Source organism: Microcebus murinus, chromosome 2, assembly GCF_040939455.1.
Source record: "Microcebus murinus isolate Inina chromosome 2, M.murinus_Inina_mat1.0, whole genome shotgun sequence".
Taxonomy (NCBI): domain Eukaryota; kingdom Metazoa; phylum Chordata; class Mammalia; order Primates; family Cheirogaleidae; genus Microcebus; species Microcebus murinus.
The window spans coordinates 36,435,159-36,453,481 of record NC_134105.1 but is presented as its reverse complement, the minus strand read 5'-3'; the positions used below and the strand labels follow the sequence as shown (position 1 = coordinate 36,453,481).

Sequence of the window (18,323 nt, the reverse complement as noted above, 5' to 3'; positions counted from 1 at the left end):
CTGTTTTAGGTCTTTTGTTAGGGCTTGAAGAAGGGAAACCTGGGTGGGGCAGAGTATGAGGCAGGGATAGTGGAGAAGAAAGTTTCTGGGACTCACCCCTTGTATTCAAGCTTGCGGAGATTTTACTCGGAAATTCTGTAGCCCTAACTTTGTATGTTTTCTTCCTAAAGCTGCCTTCTTGGCAACTTTTTGTAAAGTGTGATTAATATAGCAAAAGAATTCATGCAGCTCCCTAAACCCCTTGACTCTGGACAGTTAGTGAAACTCCTCCGGAGTTCAGCCTCAATAGACTTTGCTATTGGCTTCTTCTTTCCTTCTGTTAACCAATGAAGTTTAGGAGCCTGGGAATGCGGCTGCCTGACTGGCTGGCTGCCGCCGCTTCCTTTCTGTGGCCCATGCAAACTTGTAAGAGAAAGTGCTCTATTGTATCTGATGGCAACCTGAAGGAGTCAGAGAAATGCATCTTATTTCACACTTTCTCCTCAGTTGTATTGCAGAAAGTGAATGACTGTATAATTCACTGTATAGTGGAGCTTTGTTACTCATCAAAGCTAAAGAAAACTGTGCAGGTGGAAACTTTCTAATTTTTTTCCAACAAACATTTGAATTACTGAATTTTATAGTTCTAAGAAATCTTAGAAATCATTGAATTTAATCCCTTTTTACAGGTGAAAAAATTGAGGCTTAGCATAAGCTTTTGCAATTGTTCAGAAGCTTTTTTTAGCATGGTTCTTTGTCTAGGATTGCACTATTTAGGGGTAGATCTGCAACAAGATCCTAAATTTTCCGACCAGCAAAATCCCCTTTCTAGTGGCTCTGGTGCTCAGAAGAAGCAAAAAAGACCACTAACAACCACACAAGTTAAATAAGCTTGATTAATTTGGCTTTGATTGAACAAAGGAAACATGTGACTAGATATTTTAATATTTTTCTGATTTTAGTTTTTTCTTTTTCTTTTTGCATGGTATAAAGGTCAAAACTAGATAAAATACCCAGAGATGTTTTGCATTCAAGCTTAACGCTATTTCCCACCTGTACTCATCTGCTATATGTAACCATAATTATTGATTGTAATGTAAACAGATATACACACAAACTCTCTCTCTCACACACACATCACATACCATATAATTTTTAACTTTCCTTCTTTTCTTACACAGTAGGTAGCATATTATATAAATTATCCTATACCTTGCTTTTCTTTTCATTTAGTACATTCTGAAGATCACTATATATCTATGAAAATTGGTGTCTTCTGTTCAACTTTTTAAATGAAAATTTTCAAACATACAAAGTAGTTGGAAGTATAGTTCAATGAATAACTGTATCCCATGACCTAAGTACATTAATTTGATTTATCTGTATGTATGTATACATTTATATATAAAATAAAATTTTTTTTGCTGAAAATTTAAATTGTTCACATGATGATATTCCACCACTAAGTACTTTAGCATGTATCACCTAAAAATAAGGATATTAGCCAGTCATGCTCCTATAGTCCCAGCTACTGTGGAGTTGAGGGAGGATGATTATTTGAGCCCAGACGTTTGATGTAATGCACTGTAATGCACTATGATCACATTTGTGAATAGCTACTGCACTCCATCCTGGGCAAAATAGCAAGAGCCTATATTTAAAAAATAAAAAAAAATAAGGATATTCTACATAACTACAATGCAGTTATCATACCTTAGATAATTGGTGATCATTTCTTAATATTTAGTCTATATTCAACTTTTCCTGCTTGTCCCACAGAGGACTTCTGGTAGTTAACTTTTTCAAACCAGAATCCAATCAAGATTTACAAGGTACATTTAATCATGTGATTGTTAGGTCTTTGTAGTCCATTTTAATATAGAACAGTTTTATTTTCTCATTCCCACAATGTTCCATTTTTTTTCCAATGGATTTTGATAAATTCATACACTCATGTCACCATTACCTGGATCAAGATTTAAAACGCCTCCATCACCCCATGACTTTCCCTTGTACCCCTTTCAAGCCCCATGCCAGAGGGAAGTCCTAGTCTGATTTCTATCACTATAACTAGTTTGCAGTACTTGAACTTCATATTGGAGCCATATAGTATATAATATTTGTCTGGCTTCTTTTGCTCAGCATGTTTTTGAGATTCATCTATGTTGTGTATATCAGTAGTTTGTTCCTTTAAATTATGGAGTAGTATTCTATTTTTATCCATTCTCTTTTTCAAATTGATGAATATTATGTATGTTTTCAGTGTACAAAGTAATGTTTTGATATGTATACATTGTGAAATGATTAAATCAAGCTAATTTACATTATTCATCACCTCACATACTTTTTTTGTGGTGAGAACATGTAAGATTTGTCATAGCAATTTTCAGGTATATAATACATTATTATTAACTATAGTAACCATGCTGTACAATACATATCCAGTTATTTGTTCTAACTGAAACTTTGTTTCCTTTAATCAACATCTCTCCATTCTTCCTGCACCACCCCCTATCGGCAACCACCATTCTACTCTCTACCTCTACAAGTTGTACTTTTTTAGATTCAGCATATAAATGAGATCATGCACTATTTGTCTTTCTGTTCCTGGCTTATTTCACTTAGCATAATGTTCTCCAGGTTCTTACATATTGTTGCAAAGGACAGGATTTCCTTCTTTTTGAAGACTGAATACTATTCCATTGTGTGTGTATATGTGCATCTGTCTACCTAACATGTATTTTCTTTATCCATTCATCCATTGATGGATACTTAGGTTGATTCCATATTTCAGCTATTATAGATAATGCTGCAATGAAAATGAGAGTGCAAATATCTCTTCCACACACTGATTTCACTTTCTTTGAATATATACCCAGAAGTGGGATTGCTGGATCATATGATAGTTCTATTTTTAACTCTTTGAGGAATCTCCATACTGTTTTCCATAATGGCTGCACAGATTTACGTTCCCACCAACAGTATACTTGGATTGCCTTTTCTCCACATTCTTGTCTTTCTGACAATAGCCATTCTAACATATGTGAGGTGATATTGTGGTTTTGATTTGTATTTCCTTGATGATTTGAGATGGGGAGGACCTTTTCATAAACTTGGCCATTTGTAAGTCTTCTTTTGAGATATGTCTATTTAGGTCCTTTGCCCATTTTTAAAATCAAGTTTTCTGTTTTCTCACTATTGAGTTGTTTGGGTTCTTATATATTTTGGATATTAATCTCTTATCAGATTTTCTCCCATTCCCTATGTTGTCTCTTTATTCTGTTGATTGTTTCCTCTGCTGTGCAGAAGCTTTTTAGTTTGATGCTATCTATTCTCTTACTGATGGTTATTTGTGTTGTTTCCAGGTTATGTTTGTCATAGATAATGCTACTATACACATGCATTCTTGTAAAATCTTTTTGTGGACATTACATTTTCTTTTTCTCTCCCGTGCTGCTGAGACCATGATGATGTGGACTACCTTTTGAAGAGACCAGACTCAGATGTAGAAAATATCCCATGTTGTATTATTACCTGGTTGTTATTTTTCTCCTCTGTGGTGACATTTGATTTGTTCCCAATTCCTATAAACTGCAAATTAGATGTTTTATCTCTACTTGGCTATTGAAAGTGTGGCATCTCATTCTTCTCTACTTCTTGCATGTTTATTTTTTGCTGCAGCCTTGTATCAGAGGTAATCTCATATGTGTAATACTGTGGTAATATGAGAGCAAAAACATAGTAAACATGAAAGGTTTGGATGTATGACATAACATTTTGTGTTGCCCCACAGAGCCATATGACTTGAGAGTAAATATATTGCTGGAAGGGAAGTGTGACTTTTCTCAATGAATCTTTGAAGAATGATAAGATATGCCAAGTAACTTGTTTTTAAAGAGCATCAAAAGAATTATGTTTTCCATCACTTACTGTTTCAATATATGAAATATCTTCCATATGAAGAAGTAGTATTGCTGCTTTATCTCTTTACCTTCTTTTTATTATTCCGTATTTCAATTTCCATGGTATTATTTGGGAAAATAGGAGCAAGAAATCGGAGACAAAGAATAAAGCCCAATACCTGGGCAATGAAACTGGGGATTTTCTTTACCTTAATAGAGTGAATAGGGTCTAGTTTTGGGTTGATTGTGTATAATTTCAACTTATTTCTTCCCTGTACTCACTTCTCCTCATTACCCCTGTACTCACTTCTCCTCATTACCTAGCTCAAATTAATGATAGCATTGTGACAAACAGATCTGGGTCCTTTTCAATCACTAGTCATCTGAACATTTGTTTATCTTCGTGATCTTTATCCAGGTTACTGTGGAGTGATGTGTTTCAGTGACAAGCCACAGTTGGTGGTAAATTTCTCTGGAATATAGACTTTTTAAATTTTTAACTATAAAATACTTCAAGGTTATAGGAAAAAAGTATACATATTTAATATAATTTTTTTTTTTTTTTTTGAGACAGAGTCTCACTTTGTTGCCCAGGCTAGAGTGAGTGCCCTGGCGTCAGCCTGGCTCACAGCAACCTCAATCTCCGGGGCTCAGCGATCCTACTGCCTCAGCCTCCCGAGTAGCTGGGACTACAGGCATGCGCCACCATGCCCAGCTAATTTTTTGTATATATATTTTTAGTTGGTCAATTAATTTATTTCTATTTTTGGTAGAGACGGGGTCTCGCTCAGGCTGGTTTCGAACTCCTGACCTTGAGCAATCCGCCCGCCTCGGCCTCCCAAAGTGCTAGGATTACAGGCGTGAGCCACCACGCCCGGCCTAATATAATTTTTTGTATGTTAATATAATTTTTGTATATACACACTGAATGCCTTCACCCCCCCATTTAGCAAATGATACATTTTATGTTTGCTGTCATTTTTGTTTCTGAGAAATACAATGTTACAGATGTATTTGAGGCCTCCTCTGTACCTCTTCCTGACGCCATTTTCCTCCTTACCTTCCTTAATGTAGCCGATATCCTGAAGTTGTAGTGTATTCTTTTCATTCAGGTTTTTGTACTTCTATTACATATTTGTGTATGTGTATGTCTTACCTGTGCCATTGTTTTGTTATAAAATTTTACCCAAATATCATAATATTCAACTTTGTATGTATTCTTCTGCAGCCTGCTTTTTCTACTTCATTGTTTCTGAGATTTGTCAGTGTTGATTCTTGCATGTCTAGTTTATTTTCTTAATTATTATGTGATACTATATGTTTATATGGCAGTGATTTAATTTTTATTTCCCTATTGATGGACTTTTAAATACCATTTGCCACTTTTTATTGTTAAAAACAATGCTGCAATGAATATATTTTTAAATATCTCTTAGTGTCCACCTATCAGGTGTTCTCAAGGGTGGATATTGTGCCCTAGGGGGGCAGTTTAGACGTTTTTTTGTCTACCTTTGTATGTCATAGTGATTGGGAAGGGTCTTATGGTGTTAATGTCCAATATCATGCATGACTTCAATGTCTCATTGAATATATAGATTAAAAATTTTATAATTATTGAAGATTAATAACTTAACAATTAATAATAACAAACTTACTCTTTTTTATGTATAAACACAAAATCTTTTTAAAACAGGCTTTAAAATACAGTGAATTTTTCAGGAATAAAATTTCCATGTAAATTGAGGAAAGAGTGTATGTACTTTGCTTTTTGGAACTATGCTGTGAGTTTACTTTTTAAAAAAAATCATGGCACCATTGGCAGCACTGCTTGTGGTGTTTGAGTTGCCAATATGTGACACTATCATCCCACATTTGAAACTGTCCATTTCATAGATTCTGTGTATAGGTGCAAATATATCTTCCAGCTTAGTCCTGCCTGACTTCTTATATGTAGAAATACATATTTTATTTTACATTATCTCTGTATTTTTCTTTTTTATTTTAATTAGGACATTGGTTTATTTTTTAGTTATGTGTGTAGATGAGTTGCAAAATATTTGATGTAAAAGGAGGGTTTTGGATCTTATAGAATGGAGAACCAGTGCTCTAGGAATAGATCTAGAAATAGAACTACTGAGTCTTAGGTATGACATTACTTTGTCATACTCATTACCCTCCCCTTATACAGATACAAACCTACATATATGCATAAATACTATCTTATATTATGGTATTTTAATTAATTGCATTGGGATAATGTATTAGGGTACTCCAGAGAAACAGAACCAATAGGATATACTATAAAGATATATTTAAGAGGGAATTTAATATGGGAATTGGCCCATTTGATTATGGAGGCTTAGCAGTCCCATAATAAGCTATGTGCAAGCCATCTGCAGTCTGGAGAACCAGGGAAGCCCATGGTGTAAAGCACTATGAATCCAAAGGCCTGAGAACCAGGGGAGCCACTGGTATAAGTCCTGGAGTCTGAGAGAACCTGTAGTTTTGCTGTCCAAGGGCAGGATGAAAGAGCAAATTTGCCCTTCCTTGCCCTCAACAGATGGGATGATAGCCACCCACACAAGTGAGAGTGGCCTTCTTTACTCAGTCCACTGGTTCAGATACTAATCTCTTCTAGAAACACCCTCACAGACACATGCAGAAATAATATTTCCAGCTATCTCAGCAGCCCTCAACCCAGTCAAGTTGACACATAAAATTAGCCATCACTAATAGTGAACAAGGTATGTATAATATTATTTTTGTTATTTCCTTTGTGTTCTAATGCTTATTCAATTGTTGTGAATGCTCTCTGTTTACTGGAAAATATAATAATATATAATCTCATTTGTTGGATGTAGGATTCTGTCTGCCATTATCACATCAAGCTTATTTACTGTGAAATACCTCCAATTCCATATTAAATTCTTTGTCTGTATGATCTATCAGTTTTTAATGGAGATTTATTAAAATGAAAATGGAGATTTTAATTAAATACTTCATTAAAGTGAAAATGATTATATATTTTCACTTTATCCTTGATGTATTTCAGTACATTGTGGTATATAGAGTTATAGATTTATTTCTGTTTATTTTGTTTTATACTGGGGTGTGCTTTCCATCTGAGAATTTATGGTTTTCTTCATTTCTGGAAAATACTATCATATCTTTGAGTATTGATTTTCTGCTGTTAATTTCTTGTCTTATCATCTGGCAGTGCCACCAGATATTGGAACTTTTACCTATTCTCCTTTTACCTATTCTCTCACACAACCCTTAAGTGGGTTGTGTGTGTGTGTGTGTGTGTGTGTGTGTGTGTGTGTAGCATTTATCTTTTGATCTGCTTGTTCTTAGAGACTTCTTCAGTATTCTTATTTACTTAGTAATTTAATTTTTTTATCTCCCCTGCCGAGATTTGTAACTTCATTGACTACATTTTCCATGATTTTTAATAAAAAAATTAAAAATCTCTCTTTTTAAATATCTGCCAATTCTTTTCATTGTTACCTGTCTTAATTTTATAATTTTGGGTCTTTTTATGGAATTTTTTTCCCTTACTAGATGAAGAAGCCTAAATAAATACTGCTTTTATGCTTGTTTTCAGATTGTGCAAATTACTTAATATTCATTTGAAGTGAACTTGTCTCCTTACTGTCAATTTTGTTGATTTTCTTCGTATTTGGGATGACATTGAAATTATAGCTCAATTTTGGGAGAATTGATATCTTAACAACATTGAGTCATTCATTCTATGAACCTGGTTTATTTTTCCATTTATTTAGGTCTTCAGTTTCTTTCATTGACGTTTGTAGTTTTCAATATGCATGTCTTAGGCATATTTTGTTAAATTTATAGCTAAGTAGTTCATATTTTTTGATGCTATTATAAATGAAATTTTTAAAGAAAATATTTGTGTTGCTAATGTGTAGAAATAAATTGATTTTTATACATTGACCTTATACCCCGTGACTTTGCTATACTTTCTTATTATATCTAGTAGCATATTTGTAATAGGCTACAATTATGTTGTCTGAAAATACATTGTTTTACTTCATTCTTTTCAATCTGTATCCCTTTTATTTCTTTCATTTAAAAATATATTTTTTGTTTCCTTTCCCACTGGCTAGAACCTATAATACATTGTGAAACAGAGGTATTGAGAGAAGACATTTTTAACTTATTGCTGATATTAGGGGGCAAGCATTCAATTTTTCAGTGTTGGTATGTTTGATGTCAGATTTAGGCTTTTTCATAGATATCCTTTATCAATTGAGGAAATTTCTCTTAGTTCTTAGTTCTCCGAGAGCTTTTTATCATGAGGGCTTAAATTTTGTCAAATGCTTTTCTGCAGAAAAAGAATTGAAGGGAATTTCCTAAGAATGCTAATTCAATTCATCCCACAAATTTTGATATGTTGTCTTTTCATTTTTATGCAGTTGAAAGTATTATCTAATTTCTCTTATAATTTCTTCTTTGGCCACGAGTGATTTAGGACTGTATTATTTAATTTCTAAATATTTAGGTATCTTTTTCAGATTTCTTCCTATTGTTGACTTCTAGTTTAATTCCACTGTGGTTAGAGAATATACTCTGCATCATTTTAGTCCTTTTTTTGTTTATTGAGGCTTGTTATATGGCCTATAACATTCTCTGTCTTGGTGAATGTTTTCATGTACACTTGGAAAAAAATGTGTATCCTTTTGTTGCTTGATGGATTATTCAGTAAATGCCAATTAAGTCAAGTTACTGAATATTATTGTTTATATCTTCTATATCTTTAATGATTATTTGATTGTTTTATCAATTACTTAAAGAAGTGTTAAAATTCATTTATATAATTTTTTGCTTTATTACTTTGACACTGCATAATTAGGTGCTTAAACATTTAATTTTATTAAGTGTTCTCAGTAATTCACATTTTTAATTTAGATGAAATGTTCTACTTTATTCTTGGTAATCTTTCTCTTTCTGAAGTCTACATTATATTGTATTAAGATAGCCACCCCAGCTTTCTTATGATTAGTGATTGCATGGTATATCTTTTCCATTTTATTTTTATCCTTAGTCTTCATCTTTTTTAAAAATCGAGATATTATTAACAAGCCATAAAATCTGTACTTTGAAAGTGTACAATTCAATAAATTTTAGTATATTCACAAAGTTGTGCAACAATCACTACTATCAATTTCAGAAAATTTCATCACTCCATAAAGAAATCCTGTACCCATTTGCAGTCATTCTCTATTCTCCCCCTCCTATCAGCTCCTGGATCCAACTTCTATGTTTATGAATTTTTCTATTCTAGATATTTCTATAAATGGAATCATATAATATTTGGCCTTTTGTGTCTGACTTCTTTCACTTAACATTTGTAAGGTTCGTCTACATTGTAGTATATATCAGAACTTTATTCCTTTTTATGGCCAAAAATGTTTCATTGTATGGATATACCACATTTTGCTTATCCATTTACCAGTTGATGGAGATTTGGGTTGTATCTACTTTTTGGCTATTATGAACAATGCTGCTATACTTGTGTACACAATTTTGCATGGACATAATGTTTTCGGTGCTCTTGGGTATATACCTAGGAGTGAAATTGCTGGATTTTATGGTAACTCTGTTTAATTTTTTTTTTAGGAACTGTCAAACTTTTTTTTTATAGTGTCTACACCATTTTATATTTCCGTCAGCAACATGTGAGCGTTCCAATTTCTCTTCTTCCTCCCTAACACTTGTTTTTGTCAATCTTTTTGATTGTAGCCATCCTAGTGGTTGTGAAGAGATATCTCATTGTGGTTTGGATTTGTATTTTCCTAATGACTAATAATGTTGAGTATGTTTTCATGTGCTTATTGGCCATTTGTTAATCTTGGGAGAGATACTTGTCTCTTTTTTCTTCATGTCTTTTGGGGCTCTGTTAAGTGCATGTGTGTTTATGATTGTTATGTCATCTTGACATATATGTCTTCTGTATGTTTTAATTATGCAATTATAAAATCTTTTTATGTGTCTCAATAGCAATCTTTGTTTTAATGTCTATTTGTCTGATATTAATATAGTCATTGAAATTCTGTTTTGATTACTGCTTGCATAGTATTTTTTTCCATCCTTTTACTATCAACCCATTTGTGTCTTTGAATCTAAAGTATGTCTCTTATAGACAGCATATAGTTGGATCATAGTTTTAATCCTTTTTGCCAGTCTTGACTTTTTGTCTGGAGTGTTTAGTGAATGTATCTTTAATGTAATCACAGGTAAGGTAGGATTTACCTCTGTCATTTTGCTATTTGTTTTCTATATGCCTTATGTCTTTTTTGTTTCTCTATTCCTCCATTATGGCCTTCTTTTGTGTTAACTATTGTTTTGTGTACCATTTTAATATCTTTGTTTCTTTTCTGCATTTTTGAATTATTTTCTTGGTGCTTATACTCGGGTTCACAATTAACTTCTTTATTTATAATAATCTAGTATGGATTAATACCAATTTCATTTCAGTAGTACACAAAACCTTTGCTTCTGTTTTGTTCTATTTCCTCTCCCCTTCTTTATATTATCATCATACAAATTACATTTGAAAATAAATTTTTCTTCTGCCAAAGCTCAGAGAGATGTGTGTAACAAGTTACATTTTTATATGTATAAGTCCATCAGCACGGTTTTATAATTGTTGCTTTATGCAATTATCTTTTAAATAAGGTAGGAGAAATAAGAGAAAAATACATTTATACTGTTTTATATACCAGTGCTCTTTATTTTTGCATCTAGATATGAGTTACTATCTAGTATCCTTTCATTTCAACCTGAAGGATTCTCTATAGTATTTCTAGTAGGGAAGTTCTGCTAGTGATGAGTTCTCAGTTTTTGTTTACCTGGGAATCTCTTAATTTTACTACCTTTTTGAAGGAAAATTTTTGTGGACATTGAATTACTGTTTGAAAGTTTCCTTCTGTCAGTACTTTGAGTAAGTCATCGCACTTCCTCTGGCTTCATGTCTCTGATGAAAAATCAGCTATTAATCTTATTGAGGATTCCCGGTACCTGCTAAATCACTTCTCTCTTACTGCTTTCCGAATTCTCTCTTCTTGAGAGTTTTTTTTTTTTGATTGTCTTCTTTTGAAAGTTTGATTATGATGTGTAGAATGTGCAGATCTTTAATCTTGTTGGATGTATTGATTGTTTTTCTTTAAATCTCAGAAGTTTTCATCCATTGTTTCTTGCTATATTTTTTATGGTCCTTTCTCCTCTCCTTCTGGGGCTCCCATTATATTTATTTTTCAAGCATACACACATATCCCACAGGTCTCTAAGACTCTGTTCATTTTTCTTTTTTCATTCTTTTTCTTTCTGTTACTCAGACTGGATAATTTTAATTGAGATATTTTGAGGTTCACTTATTCTTTCTTCTGACAGTTCATACCTATTAATAGTGAATTTTTTATTTCATTTTGGTACTTTTTCAACTCTAGAATTTCTACTTGGTTCTTTTTAAAAATAATTTCTATATTTTTATTTATATTTCCTTTTTGCTGAGTTGGCATTCTATTATTTCCTTTAGATCTTTAGACAAGATCTCCTTTAGTCCTTTGTACATATTTATAATAGATTTAAAGTTTTTGTTTAGTAAACTTAACTTCTGGGCTTCCTCAGGGATGGTTTCTACTGATTGCTTTTTTTCTGTGTGGGGGTCTTCTTATTTCTTTGCATATCATAGTTTTTATTGAAAATTGGAAAATTTAAATAATATTATGTGGAGCTCTGTGAATCCAACTACCTCTTCCTTCTCCCAGGTTTTTTATTATTTGCTGTTGTTGCTTTTTGTTTGTTTAGTTCTTTTCTTGAACTAATTCTGTGAAATCTGTATTCTTTGTCATGTGTGGCCACTGAAGTCTTTGCTCAGTTTGCTTTATGGTCCTCTAATAACTGGACTTATATTTCCTTAAATGCTCTGACCGATAAATCTCTCGGCCTTTGACAAAGATCTCTGTGTGCATGTTGGGGCATGCGTTCTATGCCCTGATGGGCAGTCTACAACTGTGGTAGTCTTCACTTCCAGATTTCCTAGAGCATCAAGGTCAGCCAGAAGTGAGAGATTATGGCTTTCTCAGGTCATTTCTGAGCATATACATGGCCTTGTATGTATGCATACCCTTCTAAATTGCCAAGAATATGTCATAGCTTGTGAAAGTAGTTTAAGTCAACCACTTTGCTAGTTATTTTCTATTTGCCCTGCTCATTTTTTTTAACCTCTCTTTTCCTGCTTTCTTTTAGGAAAGCTGCTGGGTATTCTTTTAAATGATGGCAGAATTTATAGAATTGTAGGTGAGAAGAAAAAGCTATGCCTTCTTGCATATGTTTCAAATTAGGAAGAGACTCAGCAGTTTTCAGTGAGGAAAATTAGAGCAGTGCTGCCCAATGAAAATAACATATGAGCTTCAAATTTGAGCCAAGGATATAATTTAAATTTTCTAGTAGCTACATTTTAAAAAGTTAAAAGAAGTAGATAAAATTAAGTTTAATAATATATTTTATTTAAATCAGTATATTCAAAATATCCTTTCAAGATGTAATTAATATAAAAGTTATTGGTGCAAATCTTAGATATTTTTGTAACAAGTCTTCAAAATCCATTATGTATTTTATAACCCATCTCAAGTTGGACTAGCTACATCTATAGGTATCAGTGGCTAGCAGCTACCATGTTGGACAGCAACATAGCAGATTTAGGATTGTAGGACAGTTTTGGTTTTAGAATTTGCCTCTCCTCAGGCAGAGTAGGAAATGAAGCTGATGGACAGAGTGAGATTTGCAGAGCACCTTGATTTTAGTGATCAGTTGGGAATATATTAGGGCAAAAGTAGAAAACAGAGTAAGAGGGAGATGGAGTCAAAATAGCTGGTATGGAAGATAATCTTAACTGCTGCACACAAAAGGACATTAAGTCTTAGTCGTTTATTCAATGCTCTAGTCTGTTAAGATGGCAGATGATATGGTTTTTAATCTAAAAATAATGGTAGCTAGTATTGATGAATGCTCTGTCAAGCACTGCTCTAAGCACTTTGAATATATTAACTCATTTAACCTTATGAGTCATTTATTTTCTGACCTTAAGTTAGTAAATCACCTAAACTTGCCTGGGGCTCTGTTGGTTTCATACATAAAAAATTCGAACTTGGACTAGATCATCTCTAAGCTTCTTAATATTGAAAGTCCATTTCTTTGGATACCATGATGAGGAAAATAAAATTTCTGTCCTCAGAGAATTTTTAAACAAGAGGTGAGAGGTACCCACTTACTTAATTAAAATGCATGTAGACAATAATTTGGACTTTAAGTGAACTACTAAATGCTATGAGAATTTAAACATATTACTTGCATACAGTAAGTTCATAATAAAGGATTGAATTAGATTGAATTAAATAATGTTAGCTGGTGAATCAAGAGAAATTTTGTGGAGGGTGTGGTAGTTGATGTATGTCTTGGCAGGTTGTAGGAATAAACAAGGAAGAGATAGAATGGAGTACATTACATTATATAAATGATGGAAGAACATGAGGCAAGAGTGGAATGTGTTCAGAGAACAATGAAAATATACTTTGTATTGTTAGGGTGTGTTAGGGGACATTGTTACTGTGTTGGACTTAAATCTTAGAGAACCTTTAATATCCTGTTAAGGGTGTGGTTGATCACTGGCAATGGAATAAGGCAGAGACTGGAGAGACTATGCTGTGTATTATTTGGATACCCCACATTTTATGCCTATATTTTCTGTCAATTATAATGATGATAGTTAAGTGCAATTAAATATTTTAAAAATACTTCATTGGGTTAGAGACTTTTAGTTCATTAGCTTTGAAACTTTGTAATGTTACTTTAGATAAGGGTATCTATGGACTGCTATTTAGGGTGACAGAGTTCAACTTTGTGCTTTTTATTGGTATTGGTATTTTTTTCATTCCCTAGTATAATGTTTTATTTCTGCTGAGCATTAATCCTTTGTGATTAAATGATGCTGAATAACTTTATGTAAGCATTCAGCATAAAGTAGAAGCCTAAGGCTGCTGTTTAAAACTATTAGTGTCTGTCCCAAGAGCCAGCACAGATTGCTTCAAATGTGGCACAAGTAACCAAATGGAAAATTGCAGATTTCTCAGAGGGATGGAAGTTATAAAGGCATTTCATTTAACTCTGTAAACACTAGAATCTCTCTTTTTTTATCTGTGTGTATTTTTATTAGGTTAGCAGACTAGTATTTTTATGTAATATTTGATAAATCATCTTAGTGGGATAGTTTAGGGAATTCACAGAGCAATTACATTCATTTATCTAATTTATTTCAGGTAACTTGTCCAGGAGTGGTGCTGAAAGACAAGGAGGACATCTATCTTAGCATCTGTGTGTTTGGCCAATACAAAAAGACACAATGTGTCCCAGCCACTTTTCCACTGGTCTTCAATGCCAGAATGGTGTTTGAAAAGGTGAGTTCAAATATCAGATCAAGTATTAAAAATGAAAAAATGAAAGTGGTTCTAATTTTTTAATAAAAGCCCATAACACAAATTATTATTGCTGACTTTGTCCTTTGATTTAGTTCAAAAGGAAAGTTGTAACTTAGAACTTGAAACTTAGAAATAAATATGCATTTAATGTACATTGAATCAGTTTCCTTTTTTTCCTTTGATGGATTAGCTTGCTTCTAAAATTAGTGGGCTTTATGTGAAACATAACATTTAGAATTCTAAATAATTTTTATAAAAGAAAGATAAGTAATTAATAGGTAAGAATATGTCATATTTTACTTATAGCTGCCTTATGGTAGTTCTTTCTATAAGTTTCTTTTTTTAACCCCTAAAACTGCTGCTTTGGGTTAATTATTACCAATCACATTTCTTACCTTTTAATGTCACTTCTTCATTCCTTCTTACCTGCTTTCTGTATTTCACTTTCCTTCCTTCCCACCCATATTCCTTCCTTCCTTTCTTTCCTCCTCCCTTTTTCCCTTCCATTTCTCCGTCCCTCCTTTCCTCTCTGTCTGCCTTCCTTCCTTCTTCCTTTTGTCCACAAATAATTATCCAGAACCTTCTCTGTTCCATTGATTGTTTTAGGCACTGGGGGCACATGGTAAACAATACAAAATCGTCCCCTCTTGGAACTTTCATTGTAATGGGAGAAACAGACAGTAACCAAGTAAATATGTGAATAACGTTAGTTAGTCTTAAGTGCATAAAGAGGATAAAATGGTGGGGGTAAGGGGATTAGGGTCTGTTTTAAAGGGTGGTCAGAGAAGACAGTAACATTTAAGCTTTGAGCCTGAATTATAAAACTATATTAGTTTTGAAAGTCTAGGGAAAGAGCAGAGGAATAATAAATGTAAAAGCTTCTTGTTGGGAATAGCTTGATGGATTGGAGGAACACCAAGAAGGCGGGTATATTCATGGGAACAAATAAGGGGAAGAATGCTAGCAGGTGGAATTGAAGAGGGAGGCAGTGTGAGCTATAAAGTTTGTTTATTTGTAAAATCTTTCATAATGGTCATGAGAAGCAGAAAGGAAGTGACGGTTCTCAGTAATGTTGAAAGTTTCTTTGGTTGGGATAGGAATGGTATTTTGAGAATGAGAGGGAAACAACACAGTCATATATTGTCTTCCTTTCACTTCCTCTTCCCCATCCTGTTTTCCCCCTGGATCCTCCTCCCACTACAGGTGTTTCCTGATGCAGTTGACCCTGGAGATGTGGTTGCACAGCTTGAATGTAAGTTTTTAACTTTTTAATTCCTGAGTCTAAGACATTTTAGAACCTATTATCCCTATGCTCTTTAATCCTGGGTTAAATAAAAGTTTTAAAGGGTCTGTTCAAATTTTAAAACTCTTGAGCAAAGACTTTTTATATTTTGTAGAATTTCAGAAAAACCTAGAAATGATAAAAAGTGATCTATAGAAAACAAAGAGAGACTTATTTAAATTTTTTATTGATTGAGATGATAAGGAGTGTTTATGATGGCAATTCATGTTATATGAGACTTTGCCCTGAAAACACAAATATGTCTTTAACCTCAGTGCATTGCAAATCAAGAGAGTGAATAATGTAAGATCAAAGTAATAGTAGCTTAAAATATTAAATACATATGCTTTAGCATTTTGTATTACATTTATTATGTTAATAAATTATTTGAAAGAAACATTTTTTTCAGGGCTATAGATAATAGTAAATTCTTCAAACTACTAGAAATCAACTATAAAAAGATACAGCTATTTGTGAGAGCAGCAGTGCAAAAGTATACATTTGAGAATAAGTTATTCAAGCTCTGGGTGTGAAATTAAAAGCTCTGTTATTTATCTTTGTAATTAGGAAGGGCTCTGGGATTGCCAGATTGATCAAATGTATAACTGTGGCTCAAAAGGACAACATATTGAGCATCACCATCATCAACTGTCCCTTCCCCACTTACCCCTTACTCACCCCACTGGGACTCTAGCAATGTAAAAAATACGTGGCCTGGCATCATGCTAGAATCTGGGTGTACAGTGAGGAATGGGGCCAGACCATTGTCTGACTTCATGGAGGTTATATAATAGTTTATTGACTCTTCTCCAAAGAACTCTTTGTAGCCTATGTGAATATCTTATTAATTTTTTTATAGCTGTTCTAGCACTTGGTATTATATTTTCCACTGTGGAAGATTAGCTAAGGTAGCAGTTTGGTGCCAGTGGATATATAAATTTGAATATTTTCTGAACATCTTGTTCAGTATCTGGGAAATTGTGTATCTTAGAAGAAATGAAGATAATCATTTCTCTCATTTTGAAATTTTCCTGTTAAAAACTAATGTTTTTTTTCCTCATTCGATTTGAAATTTTGTGGCTATAAGAAGAATACTTACTGGTTATTATTTGGAAACTTTCTTCCTTGGTATCCCTAATTGATTTTTTTCTTTTGGGTTTCTTCCCAACCACTGATATTCCATTCCACTTTTTGGTATCCTCAAATTCATCTTTCTCTGCCCTATTTTAAATATTAAATAGAAGTATTCTACTGGTTTCACTTTTCTGACCTCTTTTTACTTCATTTATGCTCTCTCCTTATGTGATACTCTCCAAAGACTATCCTCTGATGTCTTCCACATCAGTCTTTACCCCTGACCTCTCCTGTGAGCTCTGGGCTCTTTTTTCTTTTATTGATACTTCCCCCTGCCCTCCATCCCCTCTTTTGCGATCTTTCTTTGTCCTCTAACCATTTTTAATATGAAAAATTAGAAAACACTAAAAGTGGTGAATATGAAATGATGAAGTCCCATGTGCCTATCAACCAGCTTCATTAATTTTCAATATTTTGCCAATCTTATTACATGTTCACCCTGCCACTTAAAAAAAATTGCTGGAATATTTAAAGGCAAATTCTACGATTGTGTCATTTCACTGCAAATACTTTGGTATGACCTCCATCAGATAAAAACTTTTAAAAAATATAACCACCATGTTGGTATCACACCTAACAAAATTAATAATTCCTTAATGAAATCAAATACTTAGTCATTATTCAGATTTCCTCAGTTGTCCCCAAAATGCTTTTTGTTAAAATCAGGATCCAGTCAAGGTGTGGTTCACACATTATATATGGCTATTTATCTCTTAAGTTTCTTTTTTTTTTATAGTAGTAGTGCTTATTGTTTTGTTGTTTGTTTTTAATACTGTGAATTTGTTAGGAAAACTAAGTTCTTTAGAGTGTCCTACAGTTTGGATTTGGCTGATTGCTGCCTCAAAGTGTTGTTTAACTTGTTTATTACTTATATTATGAACTGATAATTATACTTAGAGGTTTTTATTAAGTTCAGGCTTATTTTATTTTATTATTTTGGCAAGAATTCTTCATTATATCAAGTTGCATAAAATGTTTGATTGTCTTAAGTTTAGGGATGCTAAGATTGATCATGTGGCTCCAGGCAGCATCAGCTCTATTCTTCCATTATGAAGTTTCTCATCAGCCTTTCATCTAATAGCTTTAGCATCCATTGAGATTCATCTTTTCCTTAGGGGTTAAAAAACTGTTACTTTTCCAAAATTGTCATTCTTTCATATTTATTAGCTAAAAGTTTTCCATTAAAAATTACACCTTATCAGCAATTTCATTACCCTCAAATAAAGTTCCTATAGGAAAGGCAGGGCAATTGCTTCATTCCCTGCTTCCCTTATTTAACAGTTTCAGTGAGGTACGATTTACGTATCATAAAATTCACCCATTATAACTATGATTAAATGATTTCTAGAAAATGTATACAGTTGTAAACCATCATCACTATCCAGTTTAGATTCTTTCTATCACCATAAAAAGTTCCCTGATGCCTATTTGTGGTCAATCCCTATGCCCACTACCCAGTCCCCAGCAACTGCTAATCTCTTTTCTGTCACTACAGATTTGCCTTTTCTAGAAATTTCATATAAAGAA

The 18,323-nt window shown here is 33.2% G+C and overlaps 1 protein-coding gene across 2 annotated transcripts in view; it reads left to right on the top strand.

Annotated features, from left to right (window-relative positions):
* Positions 1–18,323, top strand: part of SPATA6 (spermatogenesis associated 6) — a 108,068-nt gene that overhangs the window by 1,514 nt on the left and 88,231 nt on the right. For both annotated transcript variants that reach the window (XM_012776126.2, XM_012776125.2), the window contains exons 2-3: positions 14,222–14,359; positions 15,584–15,632. In XM_012776126.2, the coding sequence (XP_012631580.1) occupies positions 14,222–14,359; positions 15,584–15,632 (187 nt within the window). The remainder of the gene's footprint in view (positions 1–14,221; positions 14,360–15,583; positions 15,633–18,323) is intronic.